The 27129-nt window shown below is 45.7% G+C and overlaps 1 protein-coding gene across 8 annotated transcripts in view; it reads left to right on the top strand.

Annotated features, from left to right (window-relative positions):
• Positions 1-25810, top strand: part of LOC129213033 (multidrug resistance-associated protein 1) — a 61209-nt gene extending 35399 nt beyond the window's left edge. For 6 of the 8 annotated variants that reach the window (XM_054842336.1, XM_054842335.1, XM_054842338.1 and 3 more), the window contains 17 exons: positions 1053-1122; positions 2038-2164; positions 3340-3516; positions 4562-4729; positions 5106-5283; positions 11035-11119; positions 12411-12549; positions 13456-13663; positions 14517-14827; positions 15683-15882; positions 16404-16530; positions 16927-17028; positions 18143-18289; positions 19299-19457; positions 21973-22139; positions 22910-23104; positions 24378-25810. In XM_054842336.1, the coding sequence (XP_054698311.1) occupies positions 1053-1122; positions 2038-2164; positions 3340-3516; positions 4562-4729; positions 5106-5283; positions 11035-11119; positions 12411-12549; positions 13456-13663; positions 14517-14827; positions 15683-15882; positions 16404-16530; positions 16927-17028; positions 18143-18289; positions 19299-19457; positions 21973-22139; positions 22910-23104; positions 24378-24486 (2669 nt within the window). In that variant the 3' untranslated portion in view covers positions 24487-25810. Of the gene's footprint in view, positions 1-1052; positions 1123-2037; positions 2165-3339; positions 3517-4561; positions 4730-5105; positions 5284-11034; positions 11120-12127; positions 12304-12410; positions 12550-13455; positions 13664-14516; positions 14828-15682; positions 15883-16403; positions 16531-16926; positions 17029-18142; positions 18290-19298; positions 19458-21972; positions 22140-22818; positions 23105-24377 lie in introns of those variants that run through there. The other 2 variants (XM_054842337.1, XM_054842340.1) reach the window with 2 other exon arrangements.
• Positions 25811-27129: the final 1319 nt, after the last annotated feature.

Below are 27129 nucleotides of genomic sequence, written 5' to 3'. Positions count from 1 at the left end.
CTGGCAAATGCCTCTACTTCGTGTTTTGTGCAAAGAGTATTACTCCCAGCATCACTCCCACTCTATCCGGTGTTGCCGGTCTGCTTATATAGAGCCGTTTAGGGAGCAGACAAGCGTGAAGGCACATTTACTGAAAAACTAATGCCCTTTTTCTTGCAAAACAGAACTTGACTTTAACTGCATCAGTAATTTCTAAATTATTTTTCTTACTTCCTTTTTTACAAAGAGAGTGAAATCCCCATCACTCCCTCATGTGGTTAGCTGAGTTCTATATCACTTTAGTCACTTGGCTTTCTGGTAAGCGGTCATCTGCTGTATTTTTTTTTTTTAATTTTTTTTCTCTCCATCTTCCTTTTGGTAATATCTCCTCCCCTTTCCTAGCTAATAACCATGAATACATTGTGAGCAATGTATCTTTAGTGTGGGGGGTTTTTTTTGGTCCATAATGGGTTGTAATTGCATACTAATGTAAATGCTTACCTAGGCTAAGTATTTATTGCATATTTGGTTGAATTAGGAGTGGTATATTTTGAATTGTCACTGTAAAAATCTACAGGTGCCGGTACCATGTGACACTTCACTGAACAGTATTTTTGGTCAAAGTTATTTTGTTTGGTAGTTTGATTTATTTTGCTCAATCATTCTTGTAGTAGCTTGGTGGCGCACAGGGAATTGGCAGTTTAGCTGAAGCTTCCGTTGAAGCGCGAGGCAGACTGAGGCTGCTAGTTTCTTGAAGTGACTTTGCAGTGCTGCAGTGGAGATGCTGGGTAAAGGAGAATACAGCTGAATAGGTCAGGGTCTTTGTATAGTCGACATTCATGTACCTCCTGGTTACTGAATAAGTGTAACTTCAGAACTCTGCTGTCTTGATAAATTCAGTACAAGCAGAACGCAAGGTTTTGGTAAGGAGTGGGTGGTGGTTCTGCTGGGAAAGTAGCTTTATACCTCTGCTTATGTGTGCTTAGATTGACTTCTGTGGCGTGTGTGATGCAGAGCACACAATTAGCTGCTTGCATTGGCATTTTTATAAATACGAATTTTCTGTTTGTCAGCTGAAGGAAGCATTGTTGTAAAGAATGCAACATTTAGCTGGTCCAAAAATGATCCTCCTTTACTGAACAGGTAAGAATTAGTACCCTTCATTGCACTCCATAATCTTGTTGCATGATAAATGATCTGTATTTGAATTGTAAAATCTATATGCAGAAAAGTTTGTTGCCTTAAAGGAACAGGAGAACAAATAACATTTGTTCTGTATCTTTTTTTTTTTTTTTTTAAAGCCAGGGGCTTCATGAACTAGAGGAATTAACAGTATGTTGTATGTGTGGAATGCATAAAGGGGAGTAGCAAGAGGTATAATGGGTGGAGAGAAAGCCTGAGAGATTTCAAGCTGTTGCTAGGTGCTGCAGATGGGATGAGCTCCATCTAGAGGATGCAGCCAGATTAGCCCCTCGTAATTATCCCTAGTCCCCCATGTTTGCACTGTGTCCTCAGAGTCTTCCCTTTAAAGTCTTATTCTCACTGAACTGTAGCCATCCTTGGTTCCCGTGCTGGAGAAAACCAGTGAAGAACCTTGCAAATGGTATGACTAACAAAGTAACTGGGGAGATGCAGCTACAAGCCGTGTTTTCCCCGTCCCCTGCCTTAATTCTGGCTGCTCTTTCTTGGGCCTTAAATTGCATATTCTTTGGGACAAGGAGGCTGTTTGGGAAGCATCCATTGGTGTTTACATTTGTGTTCACAGAATATTTGAGAGAAATATTGGACAGGTAGTGTCACAGTACTCTCTTTTTTTTTTTTCTTTTTCTTCCCCTTTTGACTGTTTGCATATTAGATGTTTATATCCTAAGTGTAAGAAGAGCTGGGTGTTTTCTGAATGAGAGGTTTACATTTTCAAACAGTTAAAGTTTCTGTGCTGCGTCAGCATTTGCAGTAGGTGTTCGCATTGCATCTGGCTTTATATGGGCTGTTCAATAGACTGTTCAACTACGGGGATGTGCCAGCAAGCAAGGCTGAATTATGTGTGCTTTATTTCAGCATTAATTTCACTGTTCCTGAAGGCTCCTTGGTAGCTGTTGTTGGTCAAGTTGGCTGCGGAAAGTCTTCATTGCTGTCTGCATTACTGGGGGAGATGGACAAAAAGGATGGCTATGTGGTTGTCAAGGTGTGATGTGTCTGAAGAATTGTTCAGCTGTTTGTGCCAGAGGGATTCTAGGCTTCCAAGTGGTGGGAAGAGGGGAAGAGGCAGCCTTTCAAATGAATGCATTTTTTAGCTTGATTTCCTGGCAGGCCATGTATACGCTTTAGCCTGCACTCTGTGTAACTGCCTGTTAAGCCTCCACCTAGCAACTTCTAAATCTGTTGGTTTCAGATTCACCCCAAGAGACCAAATGGTGGAGGTCTCAGATAAGTGTTGTGGTGAGTCTTGTTGACGGCCAGGTATGAGGCAGGGAGACCCTATTATAGGAACTCCAGCCTGAGGAAGAGCAGTATTGGTTCATGTCTTCTTAGACATCAGAGAATTACAGGGAGAGAGGGTACACCCAGATACCCAAACATGGGAAAAGCCGCTGTTGTAGTTTGTACTGTCTTAGACACCTGAGTTGCACAGAGCTCACAGAGGAAAAATGACCTGGAAATAAGTAAATAACTAAAAAGTCCTTGTTTTGGATTTTGCTGTTGCTCTAATGTGTGGAAAGAGAATTATTTTAAGAGCAAAACAAATATGTTGCATTTAAAAGAACGCACATTTGGTCACCTCCAAAATTGTTCTGGAAAAATAAAGTAGGTGAGATCTGAATCACTGATTATTTGTGCGGAAAGAGAAAGCAGAACTAATCTTCAAAGCAAAATACTTTGCAGTAGCTCAATCTCTTCCTTTGAAGTGACTTCTATATAAAAACTACTTCCCCTACTTTCTGCAGAAATCTCTTGGCAGGGATGCATTTGTGAAACACTTGCATTCCAGATTAAATTGTTTTATGCAGAACATAATTTATAACTATATGAAAGAACTAATGGCTTTTGATGTTGAGTAATTGTGCAATCATACTCTCTAAACAAATGTTTTCTCCAAGTTTACATTAGAGAATCGTACTTGGTTTGAAGTCCTTTATTTTCCACCAACACACTTCGTTATACTCACTTGTAGAGAGGATTATAAAAATAACATTTTGGAGGAGGCAGTAGCCCAAGAACTGCTTCTGCAGCTTTGAAATGACCATAGGCAATTTGTGAGGTGATTAGCACTGCCTGCCTCACAAAGCCCTGCTGTGCTTCCACTTTGTGCGCAGACTTGTAGTCTAAAATACTGAACAAGGAACTTTATTTTTCTTGCAGGGCTCAGTAGCCTACGTTCCTCAGCAAGCCTGGGTCCAAAATGCAACTCTGGAAGATAACATTATCTTTGGAAAGGAGATGAATGAGAGCCGGTACAAGCGTGTGATTGAGGCTTGTGCACTGCTGCCCGATATAGAGATTCTTCCTACGGGAGACAAAACAGAAATAGGAGAAAAGGTATTTAAATGCCACTCTACCATAACAGTGCTATTGCTTGTAGTTAAGGCCACATGACTTCTATTCTACTTTATCTTAAAGTTGTATTGAGTTTAAAACTTTCAAAGTAGAAATCCTCTAGGATAAGAGGCAAATTTGAACAGTGTGTTTTCCTTGTCTTTAAGCCTCAAAGGGGAGGAAACCTGCCCTCTATTACAAATGCAAAAGCATCTTGCAATGACAGTTTTTAATGTCTCTAAGTCGCCCTGGTCATAGAGCGGAAAAATGTATGGAAACAGGAAGAGAAGAATCTCCTGAATGCTTCAGTTTCATTTAAAACAAGCAAACAACCCCCCTCACCACCCCCAACCCCTCAAAAAAACCCTACAAAAACAACCACCACCCCAAACCTGACACGTGGTCGCAAAAACACGTGGTGTGAGGTTTAGAAACTTGCCTAGATGTTGTGGTGCTGTGCTATGGAAGCAGGACCAGGTGTCCCCTCGCCACGTGGCCAGCAGGGTATGTGTATGTAACCTGCTTGGCGTTCTTCCCCAGAAGATCCATGCTTCCCCAGGGATCCATGCTTTGCCTGCTGACTGGTTAGAAGAGGGGTGTAGCTGCCGACCCACAGCCCCAGATTCAGTAATGGGTGCAGCTTTATCTTCCTTACTGGTCAGCACGCCAACCAAACTGGAGAGTGTGAGCAGAGTTTGTGTATTAAAGCAGAGGTGGCACTGCAGAAATACAGCTGAGAAGGAAAGGAGCCTCTGTACAGAGTTAGGTAGGTTGGTCTGGATTAATTGCTTTGCAAGACTGGCAAACACTTTTTTTGACTAGCCCCTCACTGAGAGAACTTAAGAGGTGCTTCCTTGCAAGAGGATTTTGACTGTGATTGCTTACGCTGTTGTGGTAGTGAAATTATTCGTGACGGAGATCTGTTTCATACAGCTTTTGAAATTTCTGTAATTTGCGTAAACCACCTATGACTTGTGTCTTTCACAAACTGTAGCAAGACATCTCTTCTCAGGTGTAAATAAAGGATCATATTTTCTTGTTTCCCCAGGGCGTGAATTTGTCTGGAGGACAGAAACAGCGAGTCAGTCTTGCTCGGGCGGTTTATTGTAATGCAGACATCTACTTATTTGACGATCCTTTATCAGCTGTTGATGCTCATGTTGGGAAACATATTTTTGAAAAAGTTATTGGACCAAAAGGAATCCTGAAAAATAAAGTAGGTCATAATGAGATACTTGTCTCTAGAGAATGATTTGTTTTTCTTTGAGTTCAAATGATTCCAAGTTTGTCAAGTTGCATATTCTGACTTTGTTTCAAACATCTGAAAAGTGAAAGGATCCTTCTGAGATTTTAGAGGACCTTTATAAAACACTTAGGTTTTATAATGAAACGTGCTCTGGTTTCTGTAATTCAAAATTCTTCGATGGAAAACTCAAGGACAGTGTTTTTTCTTAAAAATGCTGCATGCCTGTCCATTGTTATTACTGTATTATACACAGAATTCAAGCAGCAAAAGCAGTAGTTCAACCATTCTATTTAGTAATTTGAGATGTTAGAAAAACTTTTTTTTTCCCTTTCCTTTTGCTATTTAGACACGGGTTTTGGTAACCCATGCAATCAACTATCTGCCTCAAATGGATACAATTCTGGTAATGTCTGACGGAAAAATCTCTGAGATGGGCTCCTACCAGGAGCTGCTGCAGCAAGATGGGGCTTTTGCTGAGTTTCTTCGTACATATGCTAATACTGAACAAAGCGTGGAGAACAGCGGTAAGCTTACAAATAAATTCGCTTGGGATAAGCTGATGTGTGGTATGTTAAGGGAGTCACGTTAAAGGAAAAACAGTAGTAGTGGAAGGAAAGTTAAGAAATTATTATTTCTTGCGATATACGTGGAGGTGCTTCTTTCTTGAAGGCATTGAAGGCTGCGGGATTAAACACACATTCTTTCTTAAAATTTAGGAAAATGTGGAGCAGATCTGTAGTAAAATGCCTCTCTGAGCAAAAGTCAGACGGCCGTGAGATCAAGCAAAGGCCAGCTGGGGTGTACGCACCTTTCGTGTGCTTGTTAGGATGTGTTGTCTTCACGCAGTTAAGTCCTCTGGGGACGGGGCGGAGGAAGCAGCAGCTCGTTTCTCTGCCTGACATCCCGCACTCCCGTTCCCGCTGCGCAGAGCACTGCGCGAAGAGGCGCCGGGGAAGCAGAGTCAGGCTAGCTTGTGCGGATTTTGGGTGGGTGCTCCTGTAGCCCCTTTGGGCACCCTCGGACTTGTTGCACTCTGCAGTCTGGAGACTTCGGAGACAAAGTAACTGTGTGCTTCCCTAGGAAGTGAACAAGTGACTTGTACAAAGAGTGGCCTCCTCTAATAGCCTTGTTCTTTTAGCCTTTGTCTCCTCCCCTTTCCAAGGGCGTGGTAGGTTTCTGAAGGCCTTTTCATTAAACTAAGTGACTTGACTTTTCCATTTAAATACTGAATCTTCTTTTGGAAAGTGAGCCAGTGCTTTATCTTTTGCTGTGCTTCTCTGCAGTTGTCTAATAAAAGGTGCTTTGCACGTCAGTCTGACCCTGGTGATTCAGAGAGGACTGCAGTAACACAGGGTTGGCCTATTTGCAGCAAACTGGTTTCTCAGTTTTGGTCAAGTTATCTTCCACCTGGGGTAAAACGTGAAGAACAGGGACATTATTTGTCTGGTTCCCAGGGATAATATTAATTTTTATCAGATGCGTAAAGGATCACTAAATATTAATAAAAATCACAGGTTCTTAGTAATCTTTGATGGGAGTCAGCCTGAGCTAGCTGGAGGGGATCTGCACACCCACTTGAAAAGGGAGGCTCCGTTATGTCTGAAGCTATGTGTTGGCAGCCTGAAAACACTTAAGCTGTGGCAAAATAGAAAACTTTGGATGGGTGCTTTCTGGCTGGAATACATTCTGCTTCTGCCAGGGTGGAAGGCCTCTCCTCCTACCCAGCCTCCGCGGTCTGGCTGCGAGTCTGCTCCCCGTTGCCTCCCAGCCCTTTTCTCCCTCTGGGATTCCTGAGGGCTGCCTGCATGCTGCACTGCTGCCTTTCCCGTCCTCAGCTTCACCGTGCTGCTTCTGTGTGTGGGAAATCTCCCCGCTCCAGAAAGCTGCCCCCGCGTGAGCCTTTGGGATGGCCCAGAGGGAGGTGTGAGCTCCCCGTTCTCCTCCCGTGTGACGCAGAGGGCAGCGGCGAGGCTGGCGGCAGTGGGTGCTCAGCCACGGGGAGCGCGATGTGCAGCGCTGCTGCTTTCAGCTGTGGGTCCCTGAAATGGGTGCCTTACTGTGTCTACGGGGTGCAGTCTTCTCCAAAGTAACTGGTACTACGTGTAAAAATAACCTATTGGCTTGTGTAAAAAAGCATCCAATTTCTTTTAGCGGTTGTTCCATTCTCTGGCATTCAGTGTGGCTGACTTGTGGCTGCCAGCACTACTCCTGCCTGTGCAGCTTGGTCTGGAGTCACAGATGTGCCCTTGGCTTCTGTGAGCGCCTTTTTGTTCTGGTGTCCCTCCCTCCCGTGTCCAGACTTGTAGCTGTTCTGCAATACCTCTTGCTGTACAGATAGCAAATAGCGCCTTTAAGATTATCTTTCTTATGACCGTTTTCCTTGTCTCCCATACAAAGTAATGCAGCAGATGTTGGCTTTTGTTTTAACGCGTCTGTGGGTTGGGGTTTTGCTTTTTTTTCCAAATGGCTTCAGCATAAACTTTGGTTTGTCCTTGAGCAGCCTGGAGCTATTTTTAGTTTTTGTGGGGGGTAAAAGTGGCTCCACAGAAATGCAACTGCAGCATAAGGTTGAAATATTTTTTTAACTATCCGGTTCACCTTTGGCCTTGACTGCAGTGCCTGAACGATAGAGATGTACAGCACAATTAGTAATTCTAAATCTGGTTTACATTGTGTGGGCTGTGCTTCAGATGGCTGAATTCCCAGCTTTTGGCTCTGTGACTTTGCAGTCAAATAAACAGCTGAAAGACCTTTCAATGGCTACTCAGTTCATTTTTTTGTATGAGAATTGTCAGCACAACAGGTTACTCAGTTTTCTTTTGGAGAGGAAGGGGGGTAAAAGCACTCTGAGAACTGCTGCCGGTCTGGGCTGTAGCCTTTAGTTCAACAATCTGCATGTCTTGAAGCTTCTTGATCTGTCACTTATAGCTATCCAATTTGAATATCTTCAAGTTTTTTCTTAAATTCTATGGACTTAATTTCCCAAATTTCAGCTGTTGTCCTGCACGAAGTAGAAATCTGCTTTCTGAAAAAGATAATATGGTAAAGGAGTGAGATTCGCGGGGCCTTGCTTGGCCTCTGTATGAATTGCTTCCCAATTGCAGCAGTGAGAAAAAGATTTATTTTTAAAGTGCTGAATTTGAAAGGAAGATAGCTTCCTTGCTGAATAACTTTGTATTATACACCAGGTAGTAGTGTGCATTTCATAATAAAAATTAATTCTGCATTATGGGCTGGGGTTACATAGCTGCAAGACAAAGCATCGTGCCTTCACGATCAGCACTGTCTCCCAGTGAAGCCCAGCACACCTGTATTTTGTGGCTGTGCTGCTTTCTAACAGCACGAGGCTGAGTTAAGCTTAATAGCAGTGTTGGATAGGTAAGGTAGCTTGTATGCTGCCTGTAGGGATGGCTGGGTGCTTCTCTCCTTTCTGACTCCTGGGAAGGCAAGAGTTAAATAGTGAGATGTGTTGTCTTTTTTCCGAATGTCGTTGTGGAGTGTGGACCCGAGTAGTAATTCCGGAAACACCTGTCTGTGTCAGGAAGTAACCTGACTTTCCCTTAAATTCATTTTAGTTATCATCTAGCAAAATTCAACTCTTTTTCCTTTGTCGTTCCTAAAGTAAAAGCTATTTGCAGCCTCTGCCCCAAATGACAGAAGCAAATATTGACTCACGATGAGTGCTGTTGGGTATCGAGGCGCTTGGAAGCGTGAAGTATCTCACTGTTTCTTACTAATCTGTCCCTGCAGGATGATGACCGGGGACTACAGAGTTGCTGGGACTAAGTAAACCTGTGCTAGCACAGCTCTCCTCTCCTTGCAGTTGCACGACTAAAGCAAGGCAGAACAGCAGAGCTGTGGGAGGACAGGCACAGCCATGCAGACAGAAGTCGCCACTCTGAAAACATGATGCTTTGCCTCTTTAGCATTAAAGTCAGAGGGTCTCTTAATGTTCTTGAATGAAGTGTCATCCCTACCTCCGGGGAAAATGCATATGGTAGTTCCCTGTCCGTAGTGATGTTTTTCTGTCGTTGTTGTCAATGTGAGGCACTTCAACTTTTTTTGATTCTCTCTTCATTAGTGTGTATCTTGAAAGAAAGGAAGTTTCTCGATCTGTCACTCGTAGCCATCTGATTGGGATTTTTTTCTTTTTCCTCAAGGTTGTCTTTTTTTTTTTGACTGTGCATAAGGCTTGAGATTAAAAAGAGGTCCACCTCAGCAAATTTGATCCTGCCCTGGGCATTTATGGTTTTGTGGTTTAGGTCGTGCTACTTGGATGCATTTGTGTTTGTAAAGATTGAAAATGGTTGAGTGTGTTCTGGAAAAAGTTAATTATATATACTTTTAGACTCAGATCCTTCGTTAGAAGGAATGATTCAACCTCTGGAAACAGGTAACTGCTTTTGTGCCATGTGGCTTTGTATTAGTGCTTGGGTTGGAGTAATATGAGTAGCTGCAGTTCATTTACAAGAGACTGAGTCATTATTAGAATTTCATCTGCACAATGGAAGGTATCAGCATGGTTTGCATGTTGTTTGTTTGTGTGATGCCACAACAGTTGGTGTGTCAGCTTGTAGGTGAGACAGCAGCAGCAATTCTTTATCTCAAACACTTTCGTGAGGAGGCTTTAACTAAACTTTAAAGATGCTCCCTGGACTTAGGAGTGTAGTGAGCATACCCAGAGAGGCATCATTCAGGATTTAGCCCCGCAGGTCCTTTTTGTTCTCATGTGGTACTTGGCAGCTGCTCCCTTTTATCACTTCTGGACACGTTTTTAAGCAGAGCCCTCAGTGATGAGCCTGTGCCCTAGGTGCACGTGCCAGATTTACTGTGGCAATCTCGAGCGGTTTTCCTTCTCCGGAGGTAAATGCAGTATAAGCAGGAAATCTTTGTAGCCTACAACACGCAATCAAATTTAAGAGCTGTTGTGGCAGGATGGTTTATTTGCAGTCTTGTTTTATTCATGTGGGTTTAGAACTTCAGTGACGCTTTAAAGCCATACGATGCTGGAATACTTGCTGGTTTTCATATGGGAGCCTGTCAAAAGAAATGCTGCCCAGAGCTTAAAATAACCTGCAGTCCCATATTGGTTTGCTCTCATTCCTATAAATTAAGAACTACATCCCTGAACTCTTTACTTTTTCATATTTTCTGCTTTTTTTCTGCTACCGAACAGTTTAGCTTTGGGTTTTTATATTAATGAACCAATGTTCAGTTTGCAGACACAGGAGGGAACAGCTTTATGTTCAAGCAGTCTACACTTAATGTATTGATGAACTGTTCTATGCATATATTTTGCTTTAGTATAAAAACATGAAAACTTCTGACTCTAGATCTACGCAAATTTTCCTGCATATCTTTTGAATAGATGCAGGTGGGCTTTTTTGTTTGCATAAATCCTTTAAAATGCGAAATTCTTTTATTTTGTTACAAATTCTGAATTAACTTTCACACTTGAAAATAGAGTTCCATGTAATTGACAGTTAATTTTTTAGGAGTCAGTCATTGGTTTGTATTAGGAAAATGATGACATAATTTGAACCTAGAAATTTTACTCATGGCACTGTATTACACTGAATTAAGTTGCTTGGAGAAAGCTTAATATTTCAAGCTGACAGGTTTTGTGGAAGGTTTTAGGCAATTGTCTCGTGTGCAGCATCTTGCTACAAATGGGATGTTGTGGGATAACAACGTTTTTTTTTTTTAAGAAGTGACATTTATAGAATGACCTCTTGCTTAAATTAATCTGATTCCTATGGTTGCTTAAAACCACCAGGCTTTTGCATGTTGCTCCCTGCTCGATTTTGCAGGAAGGCTCGAAGTTAATAGCACACGCCTTCTGTTCTTACAGCTTTTCTCCATCGTTGACTAGAGTGTCTTCTCATTGCATTTCTAAAATGAAAATAATTTATAGTTAAGCGTGTAAAAGATGTGGTTTGAAAAGGAGTAGTTGGATTGTTTGTGGCTTTTTCCACAGAGTGAATCACAGTGTGATTTGGTATGGCATGCTTTAACATCAAGTACGTCCTCATAATACATTATTATTAGTGACCTATATTTGGTAGAAAAATAGAAAAATGTTTGCTGTCTTGCCAAGCTAGTCCTGTTGGGGTGGAACTAAACTGCCGGGTTCACCTGGTCAGTTATCTGTTAGCGTACATACTTGTGTTCCTTCTCTGTTTGCACGTTAGGACTGCGCCTGGCATTTAGGATTGAGATGAAACCTTTGTATCTTTTTGCTTACCATTTTCATGTTTCCTTTTTCACCCCCTCAGATACAAATAGTCCATCTGGAAAGGAAGGAAAGCCTGTAGAAAATGGAGTCCTTGTGAACGAAGCCCCTGGAAAGTTGATGCATAGGTGTGTAGTCTCTTTTTTTTTTCTTTTTTTTTTCTTTTCTTTTTTTCTCCTTCTTTTGCCCCCTTTTCCATCCTGTTACTCAGTCATGGACAAAGAGTAATGTGGTGTTGATGGTACGTGTTAGAGGAAAATGTGCCGTGCTGGGTCAGGCAGCCCGAGCGAGGCGAGGCTGCTGCTGCTCCGTGGCTCCCGGTCCGGCAGTCGCGAGGCTGAAGGTGTACTCCCTGCAGGCACGCGCAGAGCACGCACACGCACCTCCTGGGTACGTGGCCGGCCACACGGACCACGGACACGTAGAGCACCCACACAAACACAGCGCCAAATGGCCTCATCCTGTTCCCGCCTCTGGCTGAGCAGGACGGAGGCTCCCCGGTGGAATACCATATAGGTGTATGTGCAGGGTGGGTCCCCCGGCTAGTTGGGCTCAGGCGCTCGCTCTGCCCAACAGCTGCCCCTGGACCCCAGTCTCCCCAGTGGCCAGCGCCTGGGCACGCAAACCTCTGAGGCTGCAGCCCCACGCCGGTTGCTGGTACGGACTGTTGTGCATGCGTGTCTGCATGCACAGGGCTCTTGTGCTGCTTTTCTTTCTACCTGAAGAAACGATTGTGTTGTAGCAAGATACCGTGGGTTTGGCTCGCATAAAGGGAGAGCATTGCATTCGCTAGTCCAGCTTTCCCATGCTTTCCCAAGGCTCCGGCGGCTGACTGCTGTCTGATGGGATGAAGTGCTAAGCGGCCCTTTAGTCTGACCTACTACAGCTGCTGTTATGCTTGAGAGAGGCCAAAGGCAGTTGCTGTGATTAAACCTTCCCAAAATCAATCTCATGGTCTATGCCATATTCTTATGGTGCTCTAGAGCTACTGTATTTCTGGATGGTAATGAGCGCCTGGGAGTACAATTGATGCCAGCATGGGTACCCTTTTTGCACTTCAGCAGCTGCCCTGCATATGATGATAGGGTTTGTAAAGGCTGAGGTTGGTGATCACCAAGCATTTTTCTTTCCAGAGTTTGATTGCTCAACCTAGACTTCTTTGAGTAGCCTGTTACTTGTATCTGAAGATGGATTCTTGAGAACCAAACGCCATCAGGGAGGATTAGCAGCGCACTGTGAGGGTAGGAGGAGGCACTAGTAACCGCTGGCCTGATGCTGACTGGTTAGGAGATTTGAGTATCGCCAGAATAATGTAAGGCACTGACTTGGAGCTGTGGACTGTTACTGTTCAAGTCTATTTATGAAGTAAACACCTGGCCTGTATCACGCTAAGACTGCAAAATAAATGTCTTCAAACAGGCAACTCAGTAACTCTTCAACATACAGCAGAGACACGGGGAAGCCACCGCACCAGAGCAGCACAGCAGAGCTGCAGAAGCCGCTTGCTGAAAAGAATTCCTGGAAACTGACGGAGGCTGACACAGCGAAGACCGGGAGGGTAAGGTCTCCTCTTCCCACTTCCTGCACTCACTCTCAGTTTTAGAAAAATTGCCAGGGTTCAGAAGAAAATAGCTTCCAAAGACCATGTAACCGGGGTTAGAAAGCTCTGAGCGGGTTCTTGGACTCGGTGCTTGTTGTGCAGTACTTTGTGGAAGTGTGGCTGTGCCCTCTGCTCCCAAAGCTGAGCCCCGGGTTTGCATGCAGAAAGAGTGCTGACACCACAGCTTTTGTTTAAGATGATGGGTCTGACCACATCAAAGTTTATAAGAAGAGATGAAAACCTTGCAGCTATTTCTTGGAGAGAGGTTGTGACAAATTAGGTGACTTCATGAAATCTGCCCTTCAGTGTAAGGAGCTGGAATTGACTCAGATGAATTTAAGCCAAGTTTCCACTGTAGACACAAGTATCTAATCCCAGGATACCCAGGGCTTTCTGAGAAACCCGAGAGTGAGGTTCCTGGGAAAATGGCAGTTACACCTCCTAGCAGTGTTGCTTGAATCCTCTGGTTAAAGATAGATCACAGGATACAAGCCATGTGGAGCGAGGATTTAATTAAAGGCTGTACAGTCTTGTGGTTTAAAAAAAAGCCCAAAACTGGAACTCCTCAGTGAAGTGTTTGGCTCTGCCACTGATGCTCTGTGTTACTTCAGGCAGGTTTCTCCCTACCCTTCCCTTCCCTTGGAAGACAAGGGAAGGATGATGTGTGCCTGCCCTGGAGGGATGTTGGGTTTGGCACCTCTCCGCAGAACGCTTTGCAGCTTGTGTTCCCAAGCAGTGGCTCCAGAGCACAACTGTTGTGGTTTTATGGCCTGATGCAGGGATACTGACTTTAAATAGGGGGAATTGATGGGTTTGAAACTTAATCTGCAGAATGAATATTTTTTTTTCCCTTTCTGTCTTCAGGTAAAGGCAACAGTGTACTGGGACTACATGAAAGCAATTGGACTCTTTATCTCTTTCTTGAGCATTTTCCTCTTTATGTGCAATCATATAGCCTCCCTGGCTTCCAACTACTGGCTGAGTTTATGGACAGATGATCCTGTTATCAATGGGACACAGCAGTACACAAATGTCAGACTGGGAGTGTATGGAGCACTGGGAATTTCTCAAGGTTTGCTTGGTCTTACCTATTTTAAGATTAGTTGGTTCAGAATGTTTCCAGTGCTCTTGGTGACCTTGTATCCCCAGAATGGCGGCGGCAGTTTGCGAAACATTTGTGTGGGGTTGGTTTTTGGTGGTTTTTTTCTTCCTTCGTAGGAAGATGGAAAAACTTGAGTGGATTTAAAAAAAAAAAAGGGGACAAACAAACCAACTTCTAAAATTATTCAGTTGGTGAATGTGGTTTTCTTTCATTTGAACAAAACAAGAATTAAAGTGGTTTGCAGGGGCTGATGAGCCAGCAGCTGGTGACAAAACATCTGACCCAGGAAGCAGCTCCTTGGCCTGTGAAGGAACCGTGCTAGCCTGGTTCACAGGGACGGGTTGGCGCAGGAGGCCAAGGCTACGCTGCCCGCCTTGCGGCCACGGCCTGGCTCAGCTGGTGTTGCCACTGAGGCACCGCGGGGAGGCCAGCGCCGTGGCTTTTTATGTGTCCTCTTTGTGGTCAAAGTTTGTTTGCCATGAAACCTAACACCCCGAGTACCCTGCTTCGGAATTGCTGTAAAAATCTTGCAATAAAAACGAAATGCCACCTTAAAATTCAGTGGTCTTTACTCAAGGAAAGTGCTCAAATATCACACAAAATTTTGTAATGGAGAAACATCTTCCACGAGGGAAATGTGGCGTTTTCACTGATTATTTTATTTTATTTTTAATTACTTGGGGTAATTGCTCAGTCTACCTGTAGTGAAGCCCAGTTCTCAGGATTATTGTACAAGAGATGTGCTAATGTTAAGTGATGACAAAATGAAGGAAAATATTTTATGTGAGAGGTGGAAGCAGTTAAAACCTGTCTTCTTTTCCAGGTATTGCTGTGTTTGGCTACTCGATGGTTGTGTCAATAGGGGGAATATTTGCTTCGCGACACCTGCACCTTAACCTGCTGCACAATGTCCTCAGATCTCCAATGAGTTTCTTTGAACGTACGCCCAGTGGAAATCTGGTGAACCGTTTCTCTAAGGAGATCGATACCATTGACTCCACCATTCCACCAATCATCAAGATGTTCATGGGCTCGACATTTAACGTGATTGGGGCTTGTATCATCATTCTGCTGGCCACACCTATAGCTGCCGTCATTATTCCACCTCTGGGACTTGTCTACTTGTTTGTGCAGGTAGGGTTTATCTGCGGGCACCGGGTCAGCAGTCACTCATCCTCCGTTACTGAAGACAGTTCTCTTCTGGCTCTGCACTGGGATGAATTCTAATGTGTTTGACTTGAGTCATGCTTGACTGATGGTGCTTTGCATGGTTTAGTGATTAGCTGATGTTAGCAGAGCATTTCCTTCCGTTGTCAGGTGTAGAGTGACTTCTGTGCAGAAGGTAGTCCTTCAGTACCGAAGCAGGCTTTATAAAAATGCCATTAGCTTTTGAGGCAAATTTTATCTAGCTTGTTGCTCAGAGCCCAAATATGGAAAATGTATGGGCTTTTCTAAACCTTGCTTCTAAACAAGAGTAGCTGTGAGGGGTACGTGTGCATTGCTGATGTGCCCGTTTCATCAGACTTCTGATTACAGAGCAAGAGAAATGATGGCAGCCTTTCACTCTGGTCTTGTGTAGGCAGGGTATGCTTGCTTCACTCTTGCTTTACTCTTGGAAATCCAGTAGGGCCAGTACGGGTTGGAGAGAAGCAGCTGGGTTTTGTCTTTGAATTAATGGACCCTGACAGATTCTCTAGTAAACCTTAAAGGCAGTGATGTGTGTGTGTTACACTGTTGAACTAAGCTCGCAGAGAAGGGAAAGAGGAGAAAATGGCTCTTGCATGAGATGGTTTGACTGGTGGCTGTTTAAAGACAGCAGAGTGTATGTAATGGTCTTTCTAGGCCTGAAAGTGTTGGAGAAGGCATGTATTCCTATGTGTAAGTTGAGTTCCTGTAGCAGCCCAAATGGCAGGGAACTCTTTTATGATTCGCTTTGTCTTTTCATATCCGGTCTGGATGTAACCCTAATTCTCATACTCTGATTTGCAGAGGTTTTATGTGGCCACTTCTCGCCAGCTCAAACGTCTCGAGTCCGTCAGTCGTTCTCCTGTGTATTCTCACTTCAACGAGACCCTCCTGGGAGTCAGCGTCATTCGAGCCTTTGAGGAGCAGAAACGTTTCATAAAGCAGAACGACATGAAAGTGGATGAAAATCAGAAAGCTTATTATCCGAGCATTGTTGCAAACAGGTAACGGCGGGGCTGAAGTATTGAAAGACAGTTACATAGGGAGGACGTGGTTCTGCCGCCCGTGCTCCTTAGCTATGGCAGCTCCCAGCACATCTGTCCAGGGTAGGGAGGCCTCTGTGGATATATCTGTTTGACAGATGTTTTACTTAAATTTGGTGATGGAATTAAGATGACTTCTGAATTTCTCTTCTTTCTGAGAGTTCCTGCCTTACTTCTGGGTAATAGTTTTTAAAAGTATTGATTCATTGATCCCAATGTTAACCACAGCTGCTTTCTGAACTAAGACAGGAATTTATGCACTTGAAAGATTTATTAATTTTGGATGCCTCTAGGTTTGCATGCTGCTGGAGCAGAACCTCAGATACCTTGCAGTTCCTGTGTTGCTGGCTGTACGCAGATGCCATTTTACTAATCTTTTCAAAAACAAGACGTGTGACAGAATGAGAATGTTGGTTGGCCACATTCCTAATTTGCTGTGAGTGAATTACTGGAAAGATGCATTACATTTTTCTGTCTTGCAGGTGGCTAGCTGTCCGTCTGGAGTATGTGGGGAACTGTATTGTGCTCTTCGCAGCATTGTTTGCAGTGATCGCACGCAACAAACTCAGCGCAGGACTGGTTGGCCTCTCAGTGTCCTACTCGCTGCAGGTAATTTTACCTTTTTTTTTAAAAAAAAAAAAACAAACAACAAACAACAACAAAAAACAACCCTCTGAATTGTAAGGCTGGATCAGAAAGTCAGAACCTTGCTATGGCTTTGGAGGGAAAACTAATTTAAGGAACATAGGAAGAGGAAAAAAACCTACAAATAGCATCTGGAATGATGCTGGGAAGTTCCTTCTGTACCTTGCCTGTGTGAGGGGATGTGGCTAAGACGACTCATCCCCTGCATGTTAAAGGCAAGGTCCAGCACTGGTTAGCCAAGATCTTGTCTGTGTTTATGCATTCCATGAACTTGCAGTGCTTTGGTTGTTCAGTGTTTTTTATTTATTGCAGGTAACATATTTAGAGTAAACTGCTTCTAGACTGCTTTTCTTCTTGCAGATTACAGCATACCTGAACTGGCTGGTTCGCATGTCATCTGAGCTGGAGACCAACATTGTTGCTGTTGAAAGAGTCAAAGAATATGCTGAAATGGAGAAGGAGGTGCGTTGAGATGCCCACCACACCTGTAGAAGTCAGTGCCCTGTTCTGAGGTCTGGTGGGACGGGTTGGGGTTGGGCATGTCCTCTGAGCAGAGGGATGGAGCTTAGTGCTGTCGGTGCCCTCCCTCGAGGGACAGGCTGTATCTTGGCGGGTAGTTCCTGTGGACGCTTTTGAGGTGTATCTGCTGATACTTACACAGTGTTATTTAGGAAATGTGCTGTTCCGCCCTGGGCTAAGCAGTGGAGCTGTACAAATATTTTGGTTTCCTAAGTGCTTAGACATTATCTTTTTATTTGTGTTTCTCTTTTTGCTCTCAGTGTGGGATGTAAAGAGGTTTTGCTTTTTTTGTTTTGATTCAGATCACCTAACAACTCATTTCATCTGCACTTGTGCCCCTTTTGGCTACAGAACAGAGTTCCCCGTGGCTGCTTTGCCATGCCTGTCACTTGAACCTGACTTGAGTCATTATTTTTGCAGCCAAACCTTGTGAAGACCCTTCCTAGAGTTTTTTTCTCAGGTTCTGGTAGCAGACCAGTGTTTATAGAGTTAAAAGCCTTTTTGTTCGGCGCTGGCAGTGAATGCAGTGGGGTCTGTTCTCTCCCACCTCTGTGGGAGGCTGAGGCAGCAGCTGTTTACTTTACCAGCTTGTTAATCTCTTAGTGCCTGTGTCTCAGTTAAACAGTTAAACTCCTCACACTGCCCCTGCTCCAGCGTGGGGTTCCTCCCATGGGAGACAGTCCTCCACCAACTTCTCCAACGTGAGTCCTTCCCACGGGCTGCAGTTCTTCACCAGCTGCTCCAGCGTGGTCTCTCCCACAGGTTGCAGACCTTCAGGAGCAAACTGCTCCAGCGTGGGGTCCCCCACAGGGTCACAAGTCCTGCCAGCAAACCTGCCCTGGCGTGGGCTCCCCTCTTCACGGGTCCACCGGTCCGGCCAGGAACTTGCTCCAGCGTGGGCTTCCCACGGGCCACAGCCTCCTTCAGGTGCCTCCACCTGCTCCGGCGTGGGGTCCTCCACAGGCTGCAGGGGAATCTCTGCTCCCCGTCATCCTTGAGTCCTCTGAGCCCATGTCCAGTTGAAGGAGGAACTGATATGTTTGTGTGGTTCTTTCAGGCGGAATGGAGCATTGAACAAACTGCCCCAGCCAGTACCTGGCCTGAGGAAGGGAAGGTTGAGTTTCGAGGCTATGGTTTACGTTACCGGGAAGACTTGGATTTGGTTCTGAAAAATATAAATGTTACCATAAATGGGGGTGAGAAGGTAATGAATCAGAATTTATAATAGAGTGTTACTGTTTATAAGTCTGCATGCATAAGCCAAAAGAGGTCTAACCCTGTTTGTAGTGTGCCTTGGGTCCTTAAGAGTGAGAAGAGCTTCTGTAGAGTCTGTCTCACTGTCATAGGCAGATGTAGCGGGCTGTTATCCTTGCCAAGGTGTGTCCTGCATCATGAGATAACGATACACTGTTAAGGGGCCTTGTGAAGTATCTTTTGGTCTGGTTTCCTAAGGAAGTGAGGTTTATGTGTCTTCTCTCCCCTTCCCAGGAAATTTTGCTAATTTGTGTGCCGTAAGCAGAGAGCAGTACAGGTTGCAGAGAGATTAAGTTAATTATAGTCTCAAGAAAATGAGCTGCTAAGTAGAGGGGGGAAGCCCTGATCTGGTGAGGCAGAAGTTGCAAGGTGAGAATCTGCAGGAAACTCTGCAGGGACTTCAGAGGAGATTCTCTGGATCTGGCCAAACTGATGGTGATACGTAGCGTCTCCTACTGCTTCCTCACATGTGCACTCGCACGCATCCTGCCCCTGCCCTGTGGGGATTCTCTGAGCTTTAATAATAGTGCGATCTTGCACGGCAGCATAAAAGGGAGCAGCAAGACAGATGATCTGTCCAGCTTCCTTAGTTGTGTTCTACGTACAGATATGGGCAGAACACTACCTCCAGTGGTTAGAAAGGGCAGGTGACGAGATCTATCAACCAACCAAAGTAGCATTCCTTTACATTTATTTGAAAAAAAAAAAAAAAGGGTGAAGACTTCAGTCTAACAGTAAAATGTACAGTATGAAACTGTACTTTTGGTATATTTTCGCTATAAATTCAAACAAGATAAATGTCAAGTCAGCAATTGTAACCGTAAAGCATGAACAAAGGATTAGGGAAACCTTGGCCTGCTCTACCCAATTCCATCTGCCTTTCTAGAAAAAAGGAAAATTTCTGTCATTGGATTGCAGATTTTGACTGCTTTTTGTTCTTGTTTTTTCATATCCAACAGATTGGAATAGTTGGAAGAACGGGAGCTGGAAAATCCTCACTTACTTTAGGTTTGTTTCGGATTAACGAAGCAGCCGAAGGAGAAATTATTATTGATGGAATTAATATTGCAAAGATAGGGCTCCATGACTTGCGGTTCAAGATCACCATCATCCCACAGGTAGGTATGAAATCTCGCCGTTATCAGAACCCGTTTTGTAACAATGCTGTTTCTGTAATTGTGGTGGGTTGAGCCTGGCTGGAGGCCAGGTGCCCACCAGAGCCGCTCTCTCACTCCCCTCATTCACTAAACAGGGGAGAAAAGGCATAACGAAATGCTTGTAGGTCGGGATAAGGACAGGGAGAGATCACTCACTAATTATCGTCACGAGCAAAACAGACCAAACTTAGAGAGGGAATTCATCTAATTTATTACTAGGCAAAACAGAGTAGAGGAATGAGAAAATAAAATCGACTCTTAAAACACTTCCCCCCACCCCTCCCATCTTCCCGGGCTCAACTTCACTCCCGGCTTCAACCTTCCCCCCCTCAGCGGCACAGGGGGACGGGGAGTGGGGGTTACGGTCAGTTCATCTCACGGTGTTTCTGCCCCTTCTTCATCCTCAGGGGGAGGACTCCTCTCATCGTTCCCCTGCTCCAGCATGGAGTCCCTCTCACGGGGTGCAGACCTTCAGGAGCAAACTGCTCCAGCGTGGGGTCTCTCCCACAGGGTCACAAGTCCTGCCAGCAAACCTGCCCTGGCGTGGGCTCCCCTCTTCACGGGTCTACCGGTCCGGCCAGGAACTTGCTCCAGCGTGGGCTTCCCACGGGCCGCAGCCTCCTTCAGGTGCCTCCCCCTGCTCCGGCGTGGGGTCCTCCACGGGCTGCAGGTGGAATCTCTACACCCCCTCATCCTTCCTCCATGGGCTGCAGGGGGACAGCCTGCTTCACCATGGCCTTCACCACGGGCTGCAGGGGGATCTCTGCTCCGGCGCCTGGAGCTCCTCCTCCCCCTCCTTCTGCACTGACCTTGGTGTCTGCAGAGTTTCTTACATCTTCTCACTCCTCTCCCCGGCTGCAAAAGCTCTCTCTCTCAAAGTGTTTTTCTTCTTCTTAAATATGTTATCACAGAGGCGCTGATTGGCTTGGCCTTGGCCAGCGGCGGGCCCGTCTTAGAGCCGGCTGGCATTGGCTCTGTCAGACACAGGGGGAGCTTCTAGCAGCTTCTCACAGAAGCCACCCCTGTAGCCCCCCCGCCACCAAAACCCTGCCACGCAAACCCAACACAGTAATGTACTGGGGACAATATGTTAATTCCTTCTCTGATCTATAGCTGTGGGATTGAGTCATTTCAGCATGCTCTTTCATGGGCTGGAAACCAAGCGTTTCTCCTGGACTGGCTTTGATGAGCTTGTGCTGGGTAACAAGTAGGAGCTTGGTTGTGGCCGAGTCGTGATGTGGACGCAAAGCCCTGGCCTTTGCACCCACGGGCTTTGCCAGCGCCCCACGCTGATCACTTCAGTGCGACAGACAGCGGAGCTGAGTGGGCAGGTCTCATCCCAGCTGGACACCTGGCCGGGGTCCCGTAGTTAACTGGGACCGTTGCTCTTTGGGCCAGTAAAGGGGAAGTAAATCTGAGTATTTCCACTTGTGGAGGGCCCTCAGGACTGTTTCTAGAGATCAGTTTCCACTTTCACTTTAGGTGGTTCATTCTGTTTAGAAATGGAACGAAGGTACTGCGCAGTCTAGTTGTGAGGGATTGGGATTTTGCGTTGCTGTTTCAGGCTCGAGCCGTGCTCTTTGGGCCTTTGTACGAAGCACTCTGGCTTGGGCAGGATCTCGTGAGCCAGGTGTGTGTTACTGTTCGCTCACAGAACCTCTGTGTAACCATCCCAGTCTAGCCCAGCAACGGGGGGTTAGATAGTCCAAAACATTTGGGAATACGGCTTTACAAGGACTGGATTTACAGTCTCAAGTCGTCTTGTTCTTACTGTGGAGCTTTTATTGCCTGCCTGTTCTGATTCAAAGACAGACCATAAAACGTGGTTATATAAACCACCGTTGCAGCACTCTGCCATAACAAGTGAGCACCCTGTAAAAGGTTTTCTGCACCACTTCTTTTGGAAATCTTGGGGGGGCTTTTGCTTTCTCCTATTTGATCACTTTGCATCAGTCTGACACTACTAGGTCAGAAGTATTTCCAAAGTAGTATTTCTTCATGTTCAAGAAGAAAATACATTCATGTCATTAATACTGCAGCTGAAGATTCTTGAAATATTTACAGATGATGTAATTCCCCAAGAAGTGGAAAGTTGACCTAGTAGTCCCTGCTGACAGAGGGTTGGGCAGGGAGTGCCTGTTTTTTAACTTACTAGCCCAGTAAAAGTAAGTTGGCTGTTTGGTTTCTGGGGTTTTTTTGTTTGGTTTTTTTTTTCCTTTTTTTTTTTCTCCTGGATTTGTGAGTTACTGACTCACAGAAAGGTCTGGAGTGCCGGAGTCTGCAGAGGGCAGGGGTCAGGCCCCCAGGAGGTGAAAGGAATAAGGGTGAGGGACAACTACTTGCTGTTATTGGAAAAAGTAGATGAGCTTGCTTGCAACGGCACCTGGACATGCTCTTTTCCTTTCACTATCTAAGGAGTATTTTTGGGGCGCTTGCCGTGTTCGGTGTACATTGCCAATTACCTCTTTCTGCGTAGGATCCAATATTGTTTTCTGGCTCTCTGCGTATGAACCTTGACCCTTTTGACCAACACTCTGATGAAGACATTTGGAGGTCTTTGGAATTGGCTCACCTGAAAAACTTTGTATCGTCCCTTCCTGATAAACTTAATCACGAGTGTGCTGAAGGTGGAGAGAACCTCAGGTACGTCAAATAACCGTGCTTGTGAAAATTACCTTAAGGGCCAAAGGAGACGTGAGAGGGGTGTGTGTGTGCACGCCCTCCCGTCTGCAGCCAGACTCTCCACTTCAGAAACCGTGTGGCTCACTCGGCCAGCGTGTAGCTCGGCCCTAGCACAGCAGTGCCACGGGGGCTCCCCCTGCCCCGCGTGGGAATTGGGGGAGGGAATTGGGGATTCTTAATGCACAACCAGGCAATCAACCAACTAGACTTTATTCAACATGTTTTAAACCCTCAAGTTTGGGAATTCAAAGTAATTTAAGAAATACTCTGAATGCTGCAAGGTTTGACAGCGTGGGCAGTTTTGGAAAGGGCTCCAGTAGCAGCAGCTCGCTATTTATAGCTGATGCTCTGAACTTACCATGGCTCCTGCCCAACAGATGCAGCTTTTCTAAGGGAGTCGCTAGCTCGCCTTTTGCACCGTCACAGGGATACATGTTCAGGCTGTAGAAACCATTTGAAATCCAGGCCTCACCACTGCATTGATGCAGTTACATTGAAACTGTTTAATGTATTCTCTTGTGATGTTGCCAAGACTTCCATTGTGAGGGGGATGTAGTTTCAGATGCTGTTAGATACTCTGCAGTGAAGTAGTAAGACTGACCTTATCTATTTTGCTGGATTCTTGGCACCTCTACTTTAGAAGAGCTCTTACAAGGAATTGCTGGGCTTCGAAATGAATACTGCAAACTTGTTCTGACTCTTTTCCCCACCCTCCCACCCCATCTGCGCAGTGTGGGACAGCGCCAGCTGGTGTGCCTGGCACGAGCTCTGCTCAGGAAGTCCAAAATCCTGGTTCTAGATGAAGCCACAGCTGCTGTTGATCTTGAAACAGATAAACTTATACAGTCAACAATAAAGTCTCAATTTGAAGAGTGTACTGTATTAACTATAGCACATCGTCTGAACACAATCATGGACTACACAAGGTAAAGTAACACCACGTTTATCTTGAAGAATGCCACACGTGACCTGCACTGTGCTCTACTTAAAGAGCACCTTTGCGTTAGCTAAATGTTCACCAGTGTGGTTTTAGCCCCCTCCCCGCAGAGCTGCTGGAATCCCGGGTTTGATGGGGGAGGTGTATGTTCTGGCTTGTGGTGGCTGTGCTCGGCCTGGGGAGCTCCTTCATCCCTCCGTCGCGCTGCTGTTGTGCCTTTCCTGCCCAGGCAAACCGGGGAGGGGAGGGAGGCGACGGTAGGAGTCTATTCCTGGGTCTTGCCCTAATTTAGGCACAACTGGAAGAGGCATTGGAGCTTTAGGGAGCTCATACCCTAAACTAGGCACAGACAGTGTAAGGAATCACAGGGGCAGGTCCTGCGCTTGTCTGAAGTTCATTCGACGTTGCTCTTCCCATCGCTTCTGGTTAAATACATACAGCCTCCCTCATCCTCAGCTGCCTTGCGAAGGTGTGGTTGAGGGCGGAGTTGTCTCATAATTTCAGTTTTAAGCTCTCTCGTCCTTTTTATCGCAGAATGGCAGAGCGCACAGCGAGCAGCGATAAGGTTTTTGTGTACTTTTTTAGCTGTCAATACTTTTTTAGCTTTGTGCTGTCAATAGTGAAAGATAAGAGCAGGAGCGCTGCCCGCGCCAGGCCCCGCTCCGGCAGTGCTGTCACCAGGGGGACGCCTGGTTCAGTCGCGGCGTGGGTAGCACCATGCGGCAGCAGCACCTGCCAGGGGCCTCGCGGGCGTCTCTGCGGGACCTGGGCAGTTAGCGAGGCAGCGTGAACTCGGAGCTGACTGTGGCGACTTGCTGTGTAATCTTCCTAATCCCAGCCGCGCTTTTGTTTTGCGTGAGCTACATCCGCGTTGGTATTTTGTCAGCAGAAGCCGTACAAGATCAGTTGATGTGGTGCAGTTATTACGGGAAGGTTGTCCCAGGCCCTGCGAGGTCTTGGGGGCTCTCACGCCCCTGACGAGAAGCGCTGCCGTCTGGTTTCTGGCTGGCTCAGAGCTCCACCAAAAGTCTCGTGGCTGCCTGCAAGTGACTGGGTAAAGATGGCACTTAAAATCACACCCGGCAGAGCATCTGGAGCGAGGCCGGGAAGGAGAGCTGAGAACCTGTGTCCTTTCTTACAGCCTGGACTGCCTGTGCTTGTAATGGCTTCGCTACAGTCAGTGTCTGTACACGCACCTCTGTGCTCGTTGGCTTTCTGGATCTTCTTCTGACCACTCTTTTTTCTTTCTCCTTGTTTTACAGAGTTTTAGTCCTGGACAGAGGAGAAGTGGTGGAGTGTGGTAGCCCAGACCACCTACTTCAGGAAAAAGGCATTTTCTATAGCATGGCCAAAGATTCAGGCTTGGTATAGCACTTGAGTGTGGTTAATTCGTATTGGGAAGAGGGAGGCGATACATTTGGAGAACTGTGACCTCCCCTGAGCTGGTGTGAACCGTACAGCTCCGTTTCAGACCTAGAGAAGTCAGCCAGAGCACGGCGATGGAAGTAACATTAAAATGCAATTTTTGTTCTTTTTTCGTTCTCCTTAGCATTGATTTTAGCCAGCTTTAGGAGAGGCATATGTACTGTGCAGAACACTTCAGAGACTTTTAATTTTTGCCTGAAATCTGTCATTATATGCTCAAATGTAAGGCGGAGTGATTCATCAGAGAACTTCAGAAAAGCTTTTTCTTTTCATCTGCTCTTATGTTCCGAAGCCCCCTTTGTTTTTTATTTAAAACATTTCTGCAAATGCTAGTTATTTGCTTGTTTGCTGATTCCTCACTTGATGAGCCATCCATTGTGGGATGCACTTGGAACATTTTGTGGCATATAGTACTATAGTCCAAAGATTTTTCTTCTTGTGAAATAACGTGTGCCAGACTTTCTCACTATGGCATTTACTGTACATGGTTAATGCTTTTATGCATTCTCCTAAAGGTTTCATGTGTTTACAGTGAATAGCAGCAAGTTCACTAGAACATGTCAGTCGTGCTGATGTGACAAAGTACAGTCAACTTCAAAGCAGTATTTAAGCATGTCTAGAATGACAATCACTGCAGACCGAGTTCGCGCAGCAGTTGGCGTTGCAGCGCGGTACCGGATCTTGCCCCCTTCGCTCAGGACTCCTGACTTGGGTGGCGAGTCCTGGTGACGCCTGCGGGCCTGGGCCGAGGAGCGAGCGGAGCCGCGGGCTCGGCGCGGTGCCAATCGTAACGCCCTCGGCTTCGGCAGGTCTGGGCTTTTGTAGCAGCTCTGCCACGCTGAGGACCGTTAGCCTTACAGCAAAGAAACGTGCCCTTCATGCTGCTGCTTTGACTCTTACATTTTGTGGGAAACTGTTCTGTTACAGTTGTTTAAAAAGAGCAAAACTTTTTTTTTTTAAAGTTGTGTGTCAGAGAGGTCTAACAATTCAATTAGCAACTAAGTCTGGTTTTCAAGCCCTATGTTGAATGTTCATTTTTTTGTGGGAGGAAAAAAGTTACTTTTCTCATGTTCTGATTAGTCTTATTTTAAAGGAAAATGCTGGAAGAAGGCAACCCAAGTGAGACAGACCCAAATACTCAGCACTCTGAGAATGTGGACTTCTGTGAATGATATTGCTGACCTTAATACTAGACAATTGTTGTCTTTAGAGTAAAACTATTTATTTTTTTGTAAATTATGACTCTCTAAAATTAAATAGACTGAAATTTTCTTTGGTATTTTTTGTAATGACTATACAAATATTTGCAAAGAACTTGCAGTAAAAAATTGTTTTAAAAAAACCCGTGATGTGTCACTTCTTGCTTTGTATTTGACAAAGGCTTAGCTTCGGCAGCGCGTGTTTTTGCCTTGAAAACAGAAATGATTGGTAGTGCTCAGCCTAGCCAGGCTGATGTCAGGGTGGGTAGGAAACCATGAGTGTGAATAACTGCTGTGGTGGGGCTGGGCCACGTCTCGCGGCTCCTCTTGTAGTTTGAGTACTGCAGTCTGAGCAGACCCAGTAGTAACGACGCGTCGGTAGAGCAGGACCCAGCGGCGCTGTGGACCTTTGCCATGCCCGTGGTGCCCAGGGCCTGTGGGCAGCTTGGTGTCGGCTTCCTCTGTGAAGTTTTGGGTTTTCGAACCACCTAATGCTTACGCAGCATTGCGATGGGCAGAAGGGTGAAAGATTGGAGCAAATGGTTAGTAAGAACAGAGCACAGAGCAGAGAAACGAGCTTGCCAGGTGAGGTGCGCGGCCGGTATCGCTGTACTCAGCTGCATTAGAATGGAGACAGAGCTGGCACTGCGCAACAGGCAGTAAAGCTCCCCGCCGCTCCCTGCCTGCGCAAACCAGCTGCCACCACCACCGCCTTCCTCAGGGCCGAGCTGCTGAGAATGTCCAGTGAGGAAATTCAGACAGGGTTTAAGCACCTTTGAGAAGCCTCGTGGGTTTAGTGTAGCTCATTACTGCGATGGGGACTCTGCAGGTCTGGGATTGAACTCCCAGAAGTTCTGTCGCTGGAGTTCTTACCTGGGGGAAACAGATTTCAGCCTTGAGGAAATGCTGCTTTCCACTGCTCACCGATGAACAGAGATCTACAAGCCTTCACATCTTCGTGCGAGTCCTTTGGAAACGGTGGAACCGCACTTAGGAGCGTGGTTTGTCTGAAATAATACACAACTTGCAGAATCATGCTCCTGCTGCGTAAAATGTTTGCAGTGGAGTTGTCTCTGTAGGAATGACTTGTGCTGCGTTTGCAATCCCAAACTGGGGGCACTGGGAGGTGTCGCTGGATGTTCTGTGTCCTGTTCATGGGCTCTTTGTGATCACTCGGGGAACTGCGTGTCCAAAACTGGTTTTTTGCAGGATAGCCACCTAAACTGCAGGCAGGGGTCAGGAGACTGCTCTGTGTGTGTGCTTCAGTCGTTCAGCGATGTGGTTGTTAATGTGCATCGCCGCGTTCTCCCAGGGTTATGTATTTATACACTTGGTAGCACAAACCGTTCTGCCCCAGCTCTGGAGGAGATGAAATACCTGCCGGTGCTCT

The sequence above is a fragment of the Grus americana genome, chromosome 15 (genome assembly GCF_028858705.1).
Source record: "Grus americana isolate bGruAme1 chromosome 15, bGruAme1.mat, whole genome shotgun sequence".
Lineage (NCBI taxonomy): Eukaryota > Metazoa > Chordata > Aves > Gruiformes > Gruidae > Grus > Grus americana.
The sequence above is the reverse complement of the archived record's forward strand: the minus strand, read 5'-3'. Positions and strand labels throughout refer to the sequence as shown.